This window comes from Ctenopharyngodon idella, chromosome 23 (genome assembly GCF_019924925.1).
Source record: "Ctenopharyngodon idella isolate HZGC_01 chromosome 23, HZGC01, whole genome shotgun sequence".
NCBI lineage: Eukaryota > Metazoa > Chordata > Actinopteri > Cypriniformes > Xenocyprididae > Ctenopharyngodon > Ctenopharyngodon idella.
Genome location: NC_067242.1, coordinates 21,989,149 through 22,009,301, shown reverse-complemented (window position 1 = coordinate 22,009,301; position 20,153 = coordinate 21,989,149). Strand labels below are relative to the sequence as shown.

Sequence of the window (20,153 nt, the reverse complement as noted above, 5' to 3'; positions counted from 1 at the left end):
GTCAATAAATGTGTATTTTAAGCCTGAATTGCATAAATCACTGGCTAAGCCTCTATAAATTTGATTTTAGACAAGGCTGTTATGTTAAGTGTCGCTCTTCTGGCAATATTCTCCCATTAGGATCAATTCTGCACATACTTCACCACATACATAACTGGATTATTGCATCCACTCACTCAAATAAGCAAGCACATGAAAACACACTAATTCACTCGCTCCCCTCCCCCTCAATGCCCCAGGCAGCCGGTTAGCCACTCCACGGCCGTGCCCATGTGACGGAGGGAATGAGGGAGGGGAGAGATTGTTGTTTTTTTCCTATGCCACCACAATGATAGCGTAGTATGGTGGAGCACGTGGATTCCCATGCTGCAGTGCTCCTGCAGAATTCCTGCATGCCTTATATGTTATGGCTCGCGTTGCCTGTGTGCATTTAGATTACTGTAAGTTAATGGAGCGGGTATAAATACAATTCATTCAAATATACATTTTTAACCTAGGTTAATTGATCATATGTATCCTCAGGCTGGAATGTCAGTTATTCCGTGATTAATCAGCGTGTTGCTGTTGCGCTAGTTGTGCATTTTTGGCGCATTACCTCATCGCTATTCATATATTCATACGCAAGCTCTTAAGTCGGACTACTGTTCCAGTGCCCTCATCCTCCCCTCCGCCTCGCCATTCGCTTTCTGATTGGCTGTCAGCGTGTTTTTGGTAGCACCAGCTTTTTTCAGCTCCATGGATACAGTGGAGTGCAGGAGAAGGAGAACTTGCGTGCAAGCCAATCAGAATGCAGTAGTGAATCGTAAGTGCCCAGCGGGCTTAGACGAGCCCCCCTTTTGCTCCCTCCTTCTCCAGATCCCATCCTAGCTTCTCTCCTCCAGCACGCAATCTCCCAGTAGGAGGCTTCCGAAAGAAAACAACCAGGTCAGAGCCTCTCTCTGTCGGAAAGAGCTCGTATGGGGAGCTCACCTTCACCCTTTGGGACCGCTGTGAATGAAGCTGAGAGGCAAATGCATTGTGCCTAATATAATTTTCACTCTTGTCTCAGTGTGGCCCACATACCCTGTTGTTGTCATGAGGAGTTATTAGGACCTTGATAAATGTTCTCCATTCATGATTATTTTCATTTTTGTAAAGAAATCTTTTTAGTTCCTTTCATACGTACACCTCAATCATGTTTGTTCCTTTGGGTCAATGATAACATTACCACAAAAGAAACCTTTTGACTTTGTGTATTTTGTCTCTGAAAGAAAGATTGCTTTCTTTAAATAAATGTTTAAATAAACTTTTTTTTGTTTATTTGTTTCAGTAAGAAATATGATTGTGTCAGTGAAAATTTGGTGCAATATTGGATTTTTTAGATGGCCGTCCTTGGAATGACCCCCTAATGGTTAGAGGGAGCGCTGGGTGGGATTTGGGGTTGGCGCACTTGGCAGCGGTACATCATTGGCATGGCTTGGATTCAGGTCACATTTATTCTAAGTAACTTTCCAACAGTGGATAAATATGAACAAACAGTAAAGCTGGTGCAAAAGCATTATATTATATTATATTATATTATATTATATTAAAAATATAGTAAGGTGATTTTGGATTTCATGGTTCTTCAGCTTTCTCTTGGGTTTTTCTGTTGTTTTTGGTTGTCCATAAAATGAATGCTCTCTGTAAGATACTTTTGCACACCTAAAAACTTAGCACAACCTTCAGTGGTTGTTTTGTGAGATTGATAACTGACTCACACCACTGTCCTTGAACTCTAATCCTGAGCTTTGCTAAGCCTTGACCTCCACATGATCCTCAGTGTGGCTTTAACCTGTCGCTGCCCATGTGTCCATGTCTCTTTTCTAAAGTGTGAATGTCTGAGTCAGTTAGAGTATGCTGGCTCAGGTGAGTCTTTCTTCTGTCAGTATGGGTTAGAGTGCTTTTGATCATTGGTTTACTGTCAGTAACTTCCATGTACAGTCCCTGTAACTGTTTGAGACCCTCACACAGATGGTCCCAGCTCAGACACTCACCTGACTTCAACCCCTGCGTCACTCCTCGTCAAATCTCTCATCCATTGTCTCTTTGCCTCAGCTTCTAGACACTCTCTGTCTCTGTTGTCCTGTTCACCTGTCTACCTCTTCATGTCTCAACTTTCCACCTGTCAGCAGCCTGTCTCCTGTCACTCTGCATACACCCTCTCTGTCTCTCTGCCATGTTCTCAGCCAAGACATACACGACGTTGACTTGAAATTTCAAGCAATTGCAGCAGTGTGGTGTGCCATGCTATATCTACAATAATTTATAAAAAATTTCTTCTTCTATAATTATTATTAGGGATATCCATCGATTAAAATGACGGACTAAATTAATACCAAATATAATATTAAATTAATTACATGATGTCATTTAATTAAACCCATTAATAAATCAATTAATATTATTTATTTATTTATTTATTTATTTATTACTTTGACAGCTTTACCTTTTATGTAAAGGTAGTGTGAGGTCACACTAAATTGACTGTTAAATTGACAACCTTACATATAAAAAGTAAAGCTGTCAAATTAACATGTCAGTATAGTTAATCATAATTTTAGCCTTACTTTATAATTTCACATTACCTGAGAAACTACAGGGAATATTTGTACCTTTAAAATAGTGAAAATTGTAAAATACATGGTGATGAGTTAAAGAATGTTTTACACTTTTCCTTATATAATTAACCTAAAATCTTGGATGTTGTTAAGAAAATGTACAGTAAATGACTCTCCACATACTAACCAGTTACATAAACCATCTCCCAATATAATTCACTCATTCACTCCAAAACATTCTGATCTGCTATTTATACTTCGCCCCTTTGACTGTAACATTCATTGTAATGACAGGCGTGTAGGAGTGACTGTTTGTCCCATGCTGTCTAGATTTGCATCTCTTTTTTAGAAGTGTCCTGTCTTACCGTCAGCTAGATTATATAACACCCATGCACACACATAAACACTCATGTCTGTGACCTACATCTAGCTGCCAGCATGTTTATGTATGTGTTATACTCCTCTCCCTTCCCGCCAGAGGCGCAGGAATCATGGGTATTATGCTGCTGTTGTCATGGCCTAGATTGACCCTTTCCCTCTCGTTTACTTTCCTCTTCTCTTTCATCTTTTGTACTAGGTGAAAGTAAACAGTCTTTTTGTGTTGTTCAGTGTTTTTGTATGATGCAGCTACCTTTACAACAGGTTGTCAAAAAATACAGATTAGTCAGTCATGACATTGTGTACATCTGTGTTAATGCTTTGTGTGTGTGTGTGTGTGTGCGTTTATAGTTAAACAAAGATGGGCAGTGCCCACCCAAAAGGGCTGTTATCACTTATCATTTGCATTTTTAATCTTTGCCAATTTAAACATTCAAGCACAAGAAGATGTGAAAGAACTTAATTTGGTACTCTCATGCTGTGTGAGAAGTTTTCTTTCTGCACGGATCCAATGCATGCCCAGAAACCTCTGTCATTAGTCTGCATGTTAATGGCTCAAGCCTCCGTTACTAGCTCTAAAAGCAGTGGAGGCTTGGGATGGATGCGTAAAAAATTAGTCCTACAAAAAATTACTCTGCTTCGTGTCGTGGCCGCTTTACCACCTCGGGTGTGCATTATTTTTCTAATAATTCAACAGACCATCGTCAATTATTCCTTACTTGTAACTGATATTAAAATTCTTATTTTGTCTTAATAAATTATAAAAACACAAAAAATGTTTTTCTGTTGTGGTGTAGTTGTAATAGATTATCTGTGGCTGAATTGTGAATTTGGTAACTGTATAAACCAAAAAATAAAATAAAATAAATAAAAATAAAAAATACGTTACAGGATTCAAACCAGACACTCCTACCACTTAAAGCAAGAGGCTTACCTCCAGGACCACTGGAGTTCTTGGTAAAAACTTTTTATACTGAGAAATATCATTGTAAGCAGATGGGAAAATGCCACCACCACAGTTCTCAGTGTTTTATCTGGTATATACTTTTCAGTGTTGGAGGACTCTGGTATATACTAGGAAGGATGTTTTTTTTTCCCCCTTCTGTGTGATTTCTCAGAATCTTCCTTGTATAGTTGATTTTCTAACAAGCTAAAAAAAAGCTATGTAGTGTTTTTATAACTTTAAAAATGTGTTGGAGCAATTTTGTACAGATCTGTAGAATTAGAAGTCCACTTTCAATCTTAGTCAGGCTTTTCCAAAATAGTCATAGTTTTACATGTTTTTTACAGCTTCTTTCTGACTCTGTCACTAGTGTCACTAGTGTCACCAAGCGTAGTTGCAAATATATTCCATTGTTCCAAACTGTTCATCCTGAAACTTTGAGTCAGAAAAGTTTGTTTTAGGCCGCTCAACTCTTGTAACTGTCATCATGAAGCCCAGATTAGTTAGTTTTAACACAAACACTTTAGGTATATATGTACAGCCAAACACATAGTCTTTTAAAGTATTTCAGGGTTTTTCCTGGGTCAAAAATGGTCTTCGGTGGTGGTGGTGGATGAACATAGTCATCCACACACACAGTACAAAGTACCCAACACAGAAACCCAACTGTGAGCCTAGTACTGTCAATAAATATAAAATAAATGCAAAGAAACAGTTTGTAATATTAACTCATCTGATCCTATTTATAAAATAGAAATAAAAATAATCACTATCAGGACAGATCACAAAATAAATGTTCTTAGAACTATTGTAATAAAAATCTGTAAATTTAAATGTAAAAAGTGACTGATTTGTAAAGTGAACAACAAAGTAAAACATCACACATTACATAGAAAAAGTGGCAGCTTTATTATTTTGCATTTACACTCCAAGGCTTAATGCACGGATCATTTGACATACAGTATCAGATTTTTTTTTTTTCTGTCTATTTCTATGGTTATCACTGTCAGTCAGATTCAATTGCGCATTTAAATATGGTTGTCAATTTAGAAACTTTACAATGTGTAGTTTGTAACATGAAAAATATATATTATATACAGAAAGGAAGCAAAGATCACTGCCATTATAATCACTGAATCTGTCAGTTACAACACGAGGTACACAAAGCTGCACTCTGTGCAATGAATCTCTTTTTGACATTGTGTTTATACTTTGTTGGTTATAATGAAAGGATTTGCGAGCGTGCAAAATTCACGCTGATTAAAAACTTTTTGAGCGGTATTGAGCGGATTCTGACTAACTTAAACACATCTGATTGGCCATTGCGTCCTCAACAGATATGTCTGTGATTGGCTACAAAGATTAACGCTGCAAAACAAGTTGTACATAGAAACCTTCGTCGCTCTTCACAGAGCACTTACACAAACACTCGTGTGAGCATTTTAAAGAAGCTGGCTATTAGCAGGTATCGTCACATTAAATGATCAAATAAATCTTTGGTGGGACAAAGATTCATTTTGGTGGCTACCAAAATATTTTCAAATGCAGGAAAAACCTTGAATTTGATGTAATGTTTATAATGTGCGTGAACATAGGTGCTCTACAAGAAAGCACTAGAAAATGTCATCCTTATCCAATGTCTGCGCTATTTCTCTCCAGAAGTTATGACTGTGCTCATCAACACGGATGTCTATTGTTGTGGCTTCTCCAGAAGTTTGATGTTGTTGTTCCATCTTTTCCATTTCTTTTTTGTTTGTAAAACAACGGACAAACAAGGCAAACCCTGGCTTTCACACATTATGCTGATGATGAAATTTACTTCATGTGCATTGAATACATACTCTACCTGACCTGTAAAAAGTGAAGTATATATTGAGCTTATGAATAAATGTGTCTGTACTTTAAACTGATATTGAAGAAAGTACTTTTTATTAGTTAGTAAAGTCAGTCAATCAGTAAATAAAATCTTGTTATCTATGAAACTACCCTTTTGTTGAACGTCTTGGGAATGTCACTTTTCCTTCCTCAATTTTGCTGTGCGATGGCCTTGCTTCTGTACTGCACCCCTGTCTACTGTTATTCATGTTTTGCAAAAGCAAATTTGTAAACCCATTGGCCTCAGTTATCCCAAGAGAATTAATGGTTTTTAGAGGGCTTTTTTTTAACATCTAAAAACACTAGTCTACTTCCTAAATCTTGACTTTGAATGCCTGGGGCCCCTCAATAGGGAACTGAACGTGAGCAGTAGGCATGACATGCACGGTTGGCACTGGCCACCAAAGCGCAGGGATTCCCGTAACTCTGTGTGTGTGCTGAGGGAGGGGGTTACAGTAGTGACATCTGGTCGACCCAGTGCCCTGAACAGGAAAACCACTGCGTCTGGAGAGTGGAAGCTGGGGTAAGGGGAAGGAGCGTCGACTGGTGGTTGGAGGGGCAATGGTTTCTTGACTGATAACAGGGGAGATAAGCTCCATGATGGAATCAGAGTAGAGCACTTAAGTGCCCCCACCTGAATCTGACCACCAGAATTCATGATTTCTGTTCAAAATTTGTCACTTAACACTTGTCTCTTTCTCTTTCTCTTTAGGTACGTTGTCATGGGGAACCTCCTAAAAGTTTTGACATGCACAGACCTTGAACAAGAGCCCAACTTCTTCCTTGATTTTGAAAGTGAGATATTTCTCCCCTCTCTATCAACTCTTTCATTTATTACCTGTAAACAATCCTCCATTCTCAAAGATTCCCTCAAAATATGCACTACTTTAATATCTGTCCTTGTTGGTATGTTTGGGCACTTTGCCATCAAGATGTGTAGGTCATCATCTGGTCACCATATAAAAAAATGCCAGTTCCCCTTTGGGATTTGATATTATCTTAAACTCCTTTCCCCTGGAGACTAGTTCATGAACCACACACAATCTGCTACCATCTTATTTGTTTGAACCCAAAAACTCCCTTCAAAGCAAAGGAGGGTGAATGAACCAAAGAAAAGAAGACAGTGGAAAACAAGAGTTTCCTGGCTTTTATTGCCCTTGCCCACAGAACATTTCCACCCTTACAGTGTTTGTCTCCATTTTTAGTCACAGTAGCTGTTTCTTTGAAGAAAGACAGGAGGCGATATGGAGTCGCCTCGAAACCATCAGCTCATTCATGGGTCATCAGGCGGACACATATAAGAACAAGGGTTATGTAACACTAATAAAGAGGACAGGAGTGCAAAAAACTCCAAGAGACAGAACACTGAAACAGGACCTACTCTATCAAGACGAAAACATATAATATGAATGATCATTGCACTCTTAATGTGTGGCATCTGAACGCTTGGTGAGAAAGGAGTGGCCCTTAATTTTTTAAATTGCACTTGAAGCCAGCTGTAGTTAGCAGCTGCCAATGTCTCATTGAGTTTTCTCTTTAGATGTGGGCCTGAAGTTTCCACCATTTAAAATTCTACACTTTGCCTTTTAAGCATATGAAACTGGCTCAGCTGTGGAGGTTTGACTCAAATACTCTTTAAGACCCCAGCATGGCTGTTAAAAGAGTAATTCACCCCAAAATTCATTTTTTTTCTATTATAGAACACACAAGGAAATGTTCAGCAGAATGACGTCTACATGGCCTATGAATCGCACAACAAACACTTTAACAAGATAGTGATGTTACATTTGGACTGTGTATATGCAAAGTTCATGTTCCAAGTTCAAACTATATGAGTGTAGCTGCAGGAAGAAGATGCTACTTGTAGGGTCATTCCAAACAAATGTGTAAGGTCATTCCAAACAAATGTGAGCAGCAAGCAAATCACTTAATGAAAGGTCTGTTAGGGTGTACTTACACTAGGCTGTCAGAACCATTCCCGAACACATTTGACATCCTAAGTCTAGTTTGCTTAACTAGTGTGATCGCTTTGTACCATGCCCTGGCCCACTTGAAGAGGTGGGCTAGCGCACGCAAGTTCATCAGTTGAACTCGCGGGTACGTATGTAGTGTGAACAGTAACTACGCCAAATAATGGGATCAGACTTTTAAACTGTAGTGAATGTGTATGATGTACCAAATGTTACAGCAATACCCTTCTTCGTTCAGAGTCAGTAGGGCACAGTGATAGTGGAATTTGCCCATAGTATCAGCACCCTTAACAGGGTTAAATCTAGTGTACAAAGTCTCACTAAGTAATCCGTTTTCTTTGTTCTTTCCTTAATTTTAATCTTGCCTCATTCTCTAAGGTATAAAGCTCTGATTCCTGTTCATGAGTTGCATACGTACAGTATGTTCGCTCTTAATGTGTCAGACACTGATAAAATGTGACCTTGAAAGACCTTTTGATTAAAGACCTTGAAGTCTACTCCTTATATTCCCTTTTTTTTTTTCTCTGTCTCTCTGCCTCCAGATGCCCAGCCAACAGAAGCAGAGCGGGAAACGTGGGAAGAAGTGGATGTGGTCCTGAAGGATGCACTGGGAATACTTGACGAACTACAAGCGTATAAAGGCGCAGGCCAAGAGATACGAGAGGTACACGTGAGATCTGTTATGCTTGACTCATATTATGTATGCACATGCATAGAGTTGTTCATGCAAAATTGTCTCCTTATGTAAGTAAATTCATACAAAATGAGTTTAGAAAACTGTATCGGTGGCTTTAAAACATCTCATCTTTGTGTGTGTGTGTAATTTGAAATTCTCTGCTCTGCTCAATCACGCCTTGGTATGAGTGAGTGTCAGTGTGATTGATACTCTTGTTGCCACGGATACTGTTGCTATACAGATACAGTTGCCAAGGACTGGCGTCTTCTGCGGAATGAAAGTGATTTTTTTCTTTTATTTCTTTTTTCTAATTCGCTAAAAAGAACACAGAGCATTCCTTTTATGTCAGCACACTCAGTAATTATTTTAATGAGCCACATGTATTTGGAAATTGAAAAGCACACTGAGGTAGAGAGAGAAAGCATTGACTAGATGTTCTGCCCAGTATCTTAATGGAAAAACATAATGAAAAAACCTCTTGTGTATTTGGATTTGACATAATTTACATCCTCAAATTGCCACCCTCAAGAGCACATCATTTAAAAGCCTCATCCCACGTACACAACCTCATACTGTCATAAAATATGTTCCGTTTAGACTTGTGGAAACATTATGTATAAGTCGCCAGATGTTGTATTATTGTGATGTTGTTTGTTTTTTCAGGCAATCCAGAACCCTAATGACGAGGCATTACAAGACCAGGCGTGGGCTGCTGTGGTGCCACTAGTAGGCAAACTAAAGAAGTTTTACGAATTTTCACAGAGATTAGGTACATTAGCCTATTTTCCTTAGTAGTTATGCAGAAAGATTTTGAGTGAACATTCTGGTGTCATTTACTTTCCCTCATGTCATTCCAAATATGAATGATTTTTCAACTTTACCCAAAAGATGTTGTTTAACAGCTCTTTTCCATATAATGAAAGCAAATGGGAACAGAGTCACAAAAATGTCAAGTACTGTTGAAATAGTCTTTATTTGCCCGCCTACAAAAAAAAAGCAACGTAACCATTTTGTCTAACATCTCTTTTTGTGTTCTGTGGAAGAAAGTAACTTATACAGATGGGGCTGCATGTTTAGGGAAAAAATAGACTTATGATGATTTTTCTTATGAAAAATTATACATTGCAATGTAAAATGTGATTAAAACAATAATAGTTTGATGTGCTTGTTTGTAGGGCTACAATAATGTGTTTTGTAATTTATAGGTGAACTGTCTCTTTCAGTGTTCTTAAGAGCCATCGGCAATATCTGTTTTTAGAGCGTTTTCAGAGCTGTAAACATCTCACAAATTAAATGCACTCTAACACATTGTGTGCAAACACACTAACACCTGAGCTGCCCCTGGGAAGTACAACAGCTGGTCTTTTCATAAACTTGCACAAAACGCTGGGTAACAATTGTTGGGGTAACACACTAGCTGGCGAATGGACTTAAATGCCATAAATGTTACAAACCTCTCACTGATATGGATAGACAAAAATGATCATGATATCTAATGGCTTCCTTAGCATTAGCTGTTTTCAAGTCAAGTCAAGTCAAGTCACCTTTATTTATATAGCGCTTTTTACAATGTAGATTGTGTCAAAGCAGCTTTACATTGATAACTGGTACATTGTTTGACTGCACAGCAGCTCTTAAAGAATAGTGTCAATGCAGGCAGATCAAAAGCACTGTTGAATATCAAAATGTCAAGTCAAGTGTCCCCAACTAAGCAAGCCAGAGGCGACAGCGGCAAGGAACCCAAACTCCATCAGGTGACATCAGGTGGCAGACAAGTGGCAAATTGGTGTTAAAATGGAGAAAAAAAACCTTGGGAGAAACCAGGCTTAGTCGGGGTGCCAGTTCTCCTCTGGCCAACAGTGCTTTGTTACAATTCAGGTTGCTATCATAAGTCCAATAGGATCGCAACATTAAAAGTATTTATTTCAGTTCCATCCAATTGAGGATCGTATTCATCACGCCGGTATGGACGGTTGTTGAGGAACTGTGTCGTGGCTGTCGTGTCGATGAGGCCTTCACAGGGGATGATCTGTTTTGCCCATCAAAACACGGGAATGTTAGCGACTTAAGACAGAGTGGGTTGATGGTGGTCTTGCCCTGAAGCCCTTGAAGCCCTGCCCTTGAAATCCATGTAATGGCTTTTGAACCAGTAGTCAATGAGCGAAACCCCTCGCCAAGCGTCTGCCATATGTTACATAACTTTCCTAAATGGGTCATCTTGCTTTCCCGCGCTTTCCGCTCCAGAACACTAAATACTACTTTTGGCGCAAGCTCTCATGCCTGACATGCTTCGCTAAACTACACTGATCACTTGGCATGTAGTTCTCTCATGTGATGATGAACCGGTCTATATTAAAGAAATAATAATTAATATATTTGTAATAAATTTTTATGTTAAAAAAAAACTAAACTTAACTAAATATAAACTACATATGTTTTGTTTTTGAATAATTTATGTACTGGAAGAATTTAATTTATTTTTAGAACCTATGCTTTATTTAGTTAATGAAATTTCTTGGCATTTTTTTCTGTTTTAACTCTTTTTTTTTTTTTTTTTTTTTTTTTTTTAAATGTATTTAATTATTTATTTAATTATTCAGTTTAAAGTAAACTGGTTCATCTCAAACTACTGTCATTCCTTAGTGTATATCTATCATTTTAACATTGCCCACGTATCTCTCTTCTTCTCTCTCTCTTTCTCGTGATGTGATGAGATGTGACGTGTACTCTCTCGCCCCACCCTTCCTTTCCTCTCATCTGCCGTCCTCATCCTCACGCTCCATTCTCAGCATGCGCTCTTAAAAGCCGCTCGTCTCTAGCTCTGTTTTGACTGGGAGGAGAATAGTGTGCTTCCATGGCCATTTTTAATCAGCTCCTCTGCCCTGCCAAGCTGACTAAAGCAGATGGAGGTCATTACCGTATGGCAAATCTGCTCAATTTACTCTACATGCTGCTGCCACTTGAGTCACCAGCCTGAAAATTCCCTCTCTCTCTCTCACTCTGCTGTGGAGAGGAGCCTGTATGACTGTACAGGTTTTTCTATGTCAAGCTTTTACATCTTGAAATCTCTTGGTTTCTCAAGGTCATATGGGAATAAATAAGTTTATTGACAAAACTACCCTCTGTCTACCTTCAGAAGGGAATGATTGCTGCAATTTCCAAATGAGCCAATAAAAATAAAGCTGGAAAACCCCAATATTGTTTAAACTTCTAGAGCAGACTTAACCTGAATGCTCACTTGTTCATCAACTGTTGTTGATGCATGGATTTACAGCCACATCACCCAACCATTGCTTTTTTCTTTCCATTGCTTTCTTTTAAGATGCAGTATTACTTACTTGAGCGATTTCGTAATACTAGCAACAGCAAAACATGAATCATTCCAAAGGCACCTCTGTTTGGTTTTGTTTATACTGTATGTATATTTAAGACTTGTAATTGAGATCAGGATTAAAAAGTAGTTGGGTCTTGGGTCGATGTGGCCAGACTGAGATCATACCGTACCTCAACCATAAACTCGTTTATGGCTGCTGGACTGACTCTTATGTAATGTAATTGCTCTAACATGCTGCTGTGTACTGTATTGCCTCAATAAAGTAATGGAGAGAATGAGAATGGGAATTGTGGGTTAAGAACAGCCTCTTAAGTCATTGAGACATCTACTGGGGCTCAGAACATTACTTTGTGTTAGTGGAGAACATCTAGAAACTAAGAACATGCCTTTTGTGTAGTCTGAAGTGTGTATTACAGTATCTCACAGAAGTGAGTACACGCCTCACATTTTTGTAAATATTTTATTATATCTTTTCATGTGACAACACTGAAGAAATGACACTTTTCTACAATGTAAAGTAGTGAGTGTACAGCTTATATAACAGTGTAAATTTGCTGTCCCCTCAAAATAACTCAACACACAGCCATTAATGTCTAAACCGCTGGCCATAAAAGTGAGTACACTCCTAAGTGAAAATGTCCAAATTGGGCCCAATTAGCCATTTTCTCTCCCCGGTGTCATGTGACTCGTTAGTGTTACAAGGTCTCAGTTGTGAATGGGAAGCAGGTGTGTTAAATTTGGTGTTATCGCTCTCACTCTCTCATACTGGTCACTGGAAGTTCAACAAGGCACCTCATGGCAAAGAACTCTCTGAGGATCTGAAAAAAAGATTTGTTGCTCTACATAAAGATGGCGTAGACTATAAGAAGATTGCCAAGACCCTGAAACTGAGCTGCAGTACGGTGGCCAAGACCATACCAGTGCTCAGACCATACACCACACACTGCATCAAATTGGTCTGCATGGCTGTCGTCCCAGAAGGAAACCTCTTCTAAAGATGATGCACAAGAAAGCCCGCAAACATTTTGCTGAATGATGTCGCTTGTAACTGTAATTCTCACCCCTGTCCAGTTGGTGGTGAGTGCGCTCCAGTGTGTCTGCAGAGCGCAAGTTCAGTCTCCAGAATAAAATGAAAACTATACACACAGGCGAGCACCCAGTTTAAGTCCATTTTATAAAAATAAAGTTATAATACTTATACTTACTTACTTAATTAAGTTTTTAATCCAGTTCTGTTTTGTTTTAAATAGTTCGTTTTGTTATTTTCTTGCTGACTATAAGTTTATGGTCAACGACTGGCTTTTCTGAGGTTTAATGTTACGTGTTGCAACACTGATTGAAATGACGTGATACAGATTTCGGTAAGCTACTGTATCTTTCAACATATTTTTTGATCTTCATTCATGTTTATTTCGTTCTGTACAGTAGTAAAGAGGAAAGGATGATCGCATTCACTCACGATCCTCGACAAGTGAGATGAAAAGTGACGCAGTCTTTGAGCAACTTTCTTTTCATAATATAAATAAATGCATAGACTTTGCATATTTGCTTATCCTGTAAGTTCGTGAATAAAAATGAAAATGTGGACGAAATCGGAAGCTATTAAATGTCTCATCATTAAAATATAAAAATTAAAATGACGGGTAATAATTGATTATGACGGATTTTTTTACGATCCTGTCCATCAAAATGATGGCAAAACGCAAGTCTAACGCAATCTCTGATATATACAGGTGCTGGTCATATAATTAGAATATCATTAAAAAGTTGATTTATTTCACTAATTCCATTCAAAAAGTGAAACTTGTATATTATATTCATTCATTACACACAGACTGATATATTTCAAATGTTTATTTCTTTTAATTTTGATGAATATAACTGACAACTAAGGAAAATCCCAAATTCAGTATCTCAGAAAATTAGAATATTACTTAAGACCAATACAAAAAAAGGATTTTTAGAAATCTTGGCCAACTGAAAAGTATGAACATGAAAAGTATGAGCATGTACAGCACTCAATACTTAGTTGGGGCTCCTTTTGCCTGAATTACTGCAGAAATGCGGCGTGGCATGGAGTCGATCAGTCTATGGCACTGCTCAGGTGTTATAAGAGCCCAGGTTGCTCTGATAGTGGCCTTCAGCTCTTCTGCATTGTTGGGTCTGGCATATCGGATCTTCCTCTTCACAATACCCCATAGATTTTCTATGGGGTTAAGGTCAGGTGAGTTTGCTGGCCAATTAAGGACAGGGATACCATGGTCCTTAAACCAGGTACTGGTAGCTTTGGCACTGTGTGCAGGTGCCAAGTCCTGTTGGAAAATGAAATCTGCATCTCCATAAAGTTGGTCAGCAGCAGGAAGCATGAAGTGCTCTAAAACTTCCTGGTATAAGGCTGCGTTGACCTTGGACCTCAGAAAACACAGTGGACCAACACCAGCAGATGACATGGCACCCCAAACCATCACTGACTGTGAAAACTTTACACTGGACCTCAAGCAACGTGGATTGTGTGCCTCTCCTCTCTTCCTCCAGACTCTGGGACCCTGATTTCCAAAGGAAATGCAAAATTTACTTTCATCAGAGAACATAACTTTGGACCACTCAGCAGCAGTCCAGTCCTTTTTGTCTTTAGCTAAGGCGAGACGCTTCTGACGCTGTCTGTTTTTCAAGAGTGGCTTGACACAAGGAATGCGACAGCTGAAACCCATGTCTTGCATACGTCTGTGCGTAGTGGTTCTTGAAGCACTGACTCCAGCTGCAGTCCACTCTTTGTGAATCTCCCCCACATTTTTGAATGGGTTTTGTTTCACAATCCTCTCCAGGGTGCGGTTATCCCTATTGCTTGTACACTTTTTTTTCTACCACATCTTTTCCTTCCCTTTGCCTCTCTATTAATGTGCTTGGACACAGAGCTCTGTGAACAGCCAGCCTCTTTTGCAATGACCTTTTGTGTCTTGCCCTCCTTGTGCAAGGTGTCAATGGTCGTCTTTTGGACAATTGTCAAGTCACCAGTCTTCCCCATGATTGTGTAGCCTACAGAACTAGACTGAGAGACCATTTAAAGGCCGTTGCAGGTGTTTTGAGTTAATTAGCTGATTAGAGTGTGGCACCAGATGTCTTCAATATTGAACCTTTTCACAATATTCTAATTTTCTGAGATACTGAATTTGGGATTTATAATCATCAAAATTAAAAGAAATAAACATTTGAAATATATCAGTCTGTGTGTAATGAATGAATATAATATACAAGTTTCACTTTTTGAATGGAATTAGTGAAATAAATCAACTTTTTGATGATATTCTAATTATATGACCAGCACCTGTATATAACCAACCTGGACCCCACCACCGCAACACCGGCGGTTGTTGGTGATTTCCCACCGCGGTAGTAAAAAATTGCCACTGTCACAGCCCTAGTGGCTGGCCACACAAAATATTAACACTTTGGGCCCAATTTGGACATTTTCACTTAGTGGTGTACTCACTTTTGTGGCCAGCGGTTTAGACATTAATGGCTGTGTGTTGAGTTATTTTGAGGGGACAGCAAATTTACACCGTTATACAAGCTGCACACTCACTACTTTACATTGTAGCAAAGTATCATTTCTTCAGTGTTGTCACATGAGAAGATATAATAAAATATTTACAAAAATGTGAGGGGTGTACTCACTTCTGTAAAATACTTTATATGTGCATCTGAGAAAATAGTTTGATTGTATGCATTAAAGAATGATTATTTTTTATCAGGTTATGTATGATACCGGATGTGTTATATTGTTTGTTGCCAAAGTTGATTCTTGTTGCTGGTCTGCAGGCAGTATGAATCAGTATGGCAGCATATCGTATACATTCTTAGCATGTCTCTTATATGAGTTTACTATTTAGTAATATTTAGTAATTTTTCTTCAGGGGTGGTTTTATACAAAATTTAGTTTTAAAACTTAAATATATTAGTTAAGATTTCAGTATGAGTCAGTTTGTTTGACAGTCATACACAGCCATCTAGGGCTGTGACGGTGGCAATTTTTTACTACCGCGGTGGGAATTCACCAACAACCGCTGGTGTTGCGGTGGTGGGGTCCGGGTTGGTTATATATATATATATATATCGGAGATTGCGTTAGACTTGCGTTTTGCCGTCATTTTGATGGACAGGATCGTAAAAAAATCCGTCATAATCAATTATTACCCGTCATTTTAATTTTTATATTTTAATGATGAGACATTTAATAGCTTCTGATTTCGTCCACATTTTCATTTTTATTCACGAACTTACAGGATAAGCAAATATGCAAAGGCTATGCATTTATTTATATTATGAAAAGAAAGTTGCTCAAAGACTGCGTCACTCATCTCACTTGTCGAGGATCGTGAGTGAATGCGATCATCCTTTCCTCTTTACTACTGTACAGAACGAAATAAACATGAATGAAGATCAGAAAATATGTTGAAAGATACAGTAGCTTACCGAAATCTGTATCACGTCATTTCAATCAGTGTTGCAACACGTAACATTAAACCTCAGAAAAGCCAGTCGTTGACCATAAACTTATAGTCAGCAAGAAAATAACAAAACGAACTATTTAAAACAAAACGAACTGGATTAGAAACTTAATTATGTAAGTAAGTATAAGTATTATAACTTTATTTTTATAAAATGGACTTAAACTGGGTGCTCGTCTGCGTGTATAATTTTCATTTTATTCTGGAGACTGAACTCGCGCTCTGCAGACACACTGGAGCGCACTCACCACCAACTGGACAGGGGTGAGAATCACAGTTACAAACAACATCAGCCTCAGTAATGTCAAAATGATGGACGGGCTGCAGATTTTTTCCGTCATTGCTAAAAAAATTCCGTAAATGACGGAAAATTTTCGGTTAACGCGACCTTTGAGATTATATATATATTTACGTCACACTACCGACGGTGATACTCCACGACCGCGGTGGCGCGGTTGTCATGTCTACCGTCACAGCCCTACAGCCATTCATTAATGGGTTCTAGTTACTAATTTATATATAACACAATAGTTTTTATATATATTTTAAAACCATTTATTTATAAATAATTTATTAAATCAATAAGCTGCTCAAATGAATCTTATATGGAACCATTACAGTTGTACTCAGTGAGGACCTAATTAACCTGAACTGACCCTGTCTGACTCCACAGAAGCAGCACTGCACAGTCTGTTGAGAGCACTCACTAGTGAGACATACGATGACCCCACACAGCATCTGGAGAGAGAGCAGGCCCTTGCAAAACAATTCGCTGAGATCCTACACTTCACACTGCGCTTTGATGAGCTCAAGGTGAGGACCATACATCAACAAAATTCTTTTGTTTACTTAATGGCAATATTTTGTTTTTTTGCAAACATTGCATAGAAAAACTATAATGCATAATACAAGTTAATCCTATTTATTTTCACAGAGTCAGCCAATGAATTGATTTGCATTTGCAAATTTTTGTTCATTTAATGTTTATTCAGCATTGAATGTGCACTGATACTAGACAGCTGATGCAGTACAAGTCAAAAGTCAGTTGGGTCTCACGAAACCTGTCAAGAACATGTTTGAGTCATATAATAAGAAATAAGAAATTATATTTTAGTAAAGAAAATGAAGCCTTGTTGAACCATTAACTTTTTTTGTATTTATTTATGTATTATCATGATATATTAACATTGCACCCATCTAAATCCTTGTTATCATAATTAAAAAATAATAAAATATTCATACATCATGGTGGCTCTATTTGGGTAAAAATATCTCTAATTGTCATGAAAATAATTAATATACATTAACAGTGTTTCATTATGAAAAACATGCTTCAGTTCTTTATGTAATATACACTGATCAGGCATAACATTATGACCACCTTCCTAATATTGTGTTGGTCCCCCTTTTGCTGCCAAAAACAGCCCTGACCCATCGACGCATGGACTCCGCTAGACCCCTGAAGGTGTGCTGTGGTATCTGGCACCAAGATGTTAGCAGCAGGTCCTTTAAGTCCTGTAAGTTGTGAGGTGGAGCCTCCATGGATCAGACTTGTTTGTTCAGCACATCCCACGGATGCTTGATTAGATTGAGATCTGGGGAATTTGGAGGCCAAGTCAACACCACAAACTCGTTGTTGTGCTACTCAAACCATTCCTGAACCATTTTTGCTTTGTGACAGGCCACATTATCCTGCTGAAAGAGGCCACAGCCACCAGGGAATACCGTTTCCATGAAAGGGTGTACATGGTCTGCAATAATGCTTTGGTAGGTGGTACATGTCAAAATAACATCCACATGGATGGCAGGACCCAAGGTTTCCCAGCAGAACATTTCCCAAAGCATCACACTTCCTCCACCGGCTTGCCTTCTTTCCATAGTGTATCCTGGTGCCATGTGTTCCCCAGGTATGCGACGCACATGCACCCGGCCATCCACGTGATGTAAAAGAAAATGTAATTCATCAGACCAGGCCACCTTCTTCCATTGCTACGTGGTCCAGTTCTGATGCTCACATGCCCACTGTTGGTGCTTTCGGCAGTGGACAGGGGTCAACATGGGCGCCCTGACTGGTCTGCAGCTATACAACCCCATACACAACAAACTGTGATGCACTGTGTTTTCTGACACCTTTCTATCAGAACCAGCATTAACTTCTTGAGCAATCTTGGATCGGACCACACGGGCCAGTCTTCGCTCCCCACGTGCATCATTGAGCACTGGCCGCTCAAGAGCATTGGCCGCTCCTTCCTTGGACCACTTTTGATGGATACTGACCACTGCAGACCAGGAACACCCCACAAGAGCTACAGTTTTGGAGATGCTCTGACCAAGTCGTCTAGCCATCACAATTTGGCCCTTGTCAAACTTGCTCAAATCCTTACGCTTGCCCATTTTTCCCGCTTCTAACACATTAACTTTGAGGACAAAATATTCACTTGCTGCCTAATATATCCCACCCACTAACAGGTGCCGTGATGAAGAGATAATCAGTGTTATTCACTTCACCTGTCAGTGGTCATAATATTATGCCTGATCGGTGTATAATTCCTTTATTTTTGTTGTTAAATGTGACCTTAACCTGTTTTTATGTGATTCAACCATTTGGATGTTAATGAGTAGAAATTATTCATTAGTTAAATGTTCTCTAGTCAAATAAAATGCATGGCTAAAAGATGAGCTCATCATGTAAGTCAGCAGAATTTTAACATGCAGCCTGCTGTTACACATTACCATGCGATAGATGAGACTGACCAGGATGTGATGCCTTAACAAGCTTCCTCTTCTCACTAATGACATGCTAATTGTGATTAGAAACCAGCTAATGAGAAAATAATTACTTTGCAATTGCACCAGTCTGTTTTCGCTGCCCCAGGTGCTTGACAAACCTTTCTCGACATTTAAGATCATAGGAAAAAGCTTTTGAGCTATGGCTCTCCTTCATTCTCTTATCCTCTGCTTAAACACCTGCTGTTTCTTTTACACCAAATTAATAATGCAGAACGGACAGTTAAAAGTGTATATGTCAAGACGACATCACGCTAAGCTATATTGAATGCTTTTTCACTCCTCTGACCATGTCAGAACCTGAGACATTATCCTAAATGACTGAACAGTAAAACCACCTAATTTGTCCCGGGTTATGTGTCCAAAGAAATCAAATAATGTTTCGTCTAGCCATTTGCTTATTCGTCTCAGCACCAACACTAGCGCCTTTCTTTCCTGCTCTTTCTAATGCAAACATCCACATACACCCCTACGCCCTGCGGCACAGAGCTGGGATGTCCCAATTAAAGTGCCCCCCCCCCCCCCCCCCCCCCCCCCCAGATGGGGTTGCTAAATGCGAGAAGGTAGGGGGTGTAAGGTGGCATGCCAACCTCCATCCAACCATGCCCTCCTCTCAGCTTGGCGCAGTGACCTACTTCAGCCTCCAATGCTGTAGTGCCGTACGCTGCAGGGATAGGAAGGGCTGTCTGGTTTGACAGTAAATTGTCTAAACCAGCACTGCATCAGTTTTGTGGACAAGGATGTCATTTGAGGATATTGTTTTAATTTCATCTATGAGTTATTCTTGTAAATAATCCTTGCTGAAAACTTTGTGTTAAATTGTGTTAAACTTTGTACACAATCTACTACATGCACTCTGTCCTCTGATTGATAGTTTATACAAGTAGCAAGTAAACACATGCTGTGATATTTTTATCTTTCAAGATGAACAATTACTGGACTAAAGCAACTTAGGTTTACTTGATTATTCATACATCATTTTTTTAGAAAAAAAGAACCCATCATGTAATATTGTATCAAATATGATACATCAGACTTTCAGATCTCTCAATAAATTTAAATGCTTAGCTTTAAGCTCAAAGCTCTGTAGTTTTTATTGTGGG

The 20,153-nt window shown here is 38.9% G+C and overlaps 1 protein-coding gene across 3 annotated transcripts in view; it reads left to right on the top strand.

The window, feature by feature from the left end:
* fam49bb (family with sequence similarity 49 member Bb) overlaps nt 1-20,153 on the top strand; it is a 57,664-nt gene that overhangs the window by 29,199 nt on the left and 8,312 nt on the right. For all 3 annotated transcript variants that reach the window (XM_051882755.1, XM_051882753.1, XM_051882752.1), the window contains 4 exons: nt 6,488-6,570; nt 8,288-8,409; nt 9,085-9,190; nt 16,937-17,076. In XM_051882755.1, the coding sequence (XP_051738715.1) occupies nt 6,498-6,570; nt 8,288-8,409; nt 9,085-9,190; nt 16,937-17,076 (441 nt within the window). In that variant the 5' untranslated portion in view covers nt 6,488-6,497. The remainder of the gene's footprint in view (nt 1-6,487; nt 6,571-8,287; nt 8,410-9,084; nt 9,191-16,936; nt 17,077-20,153) is intronic.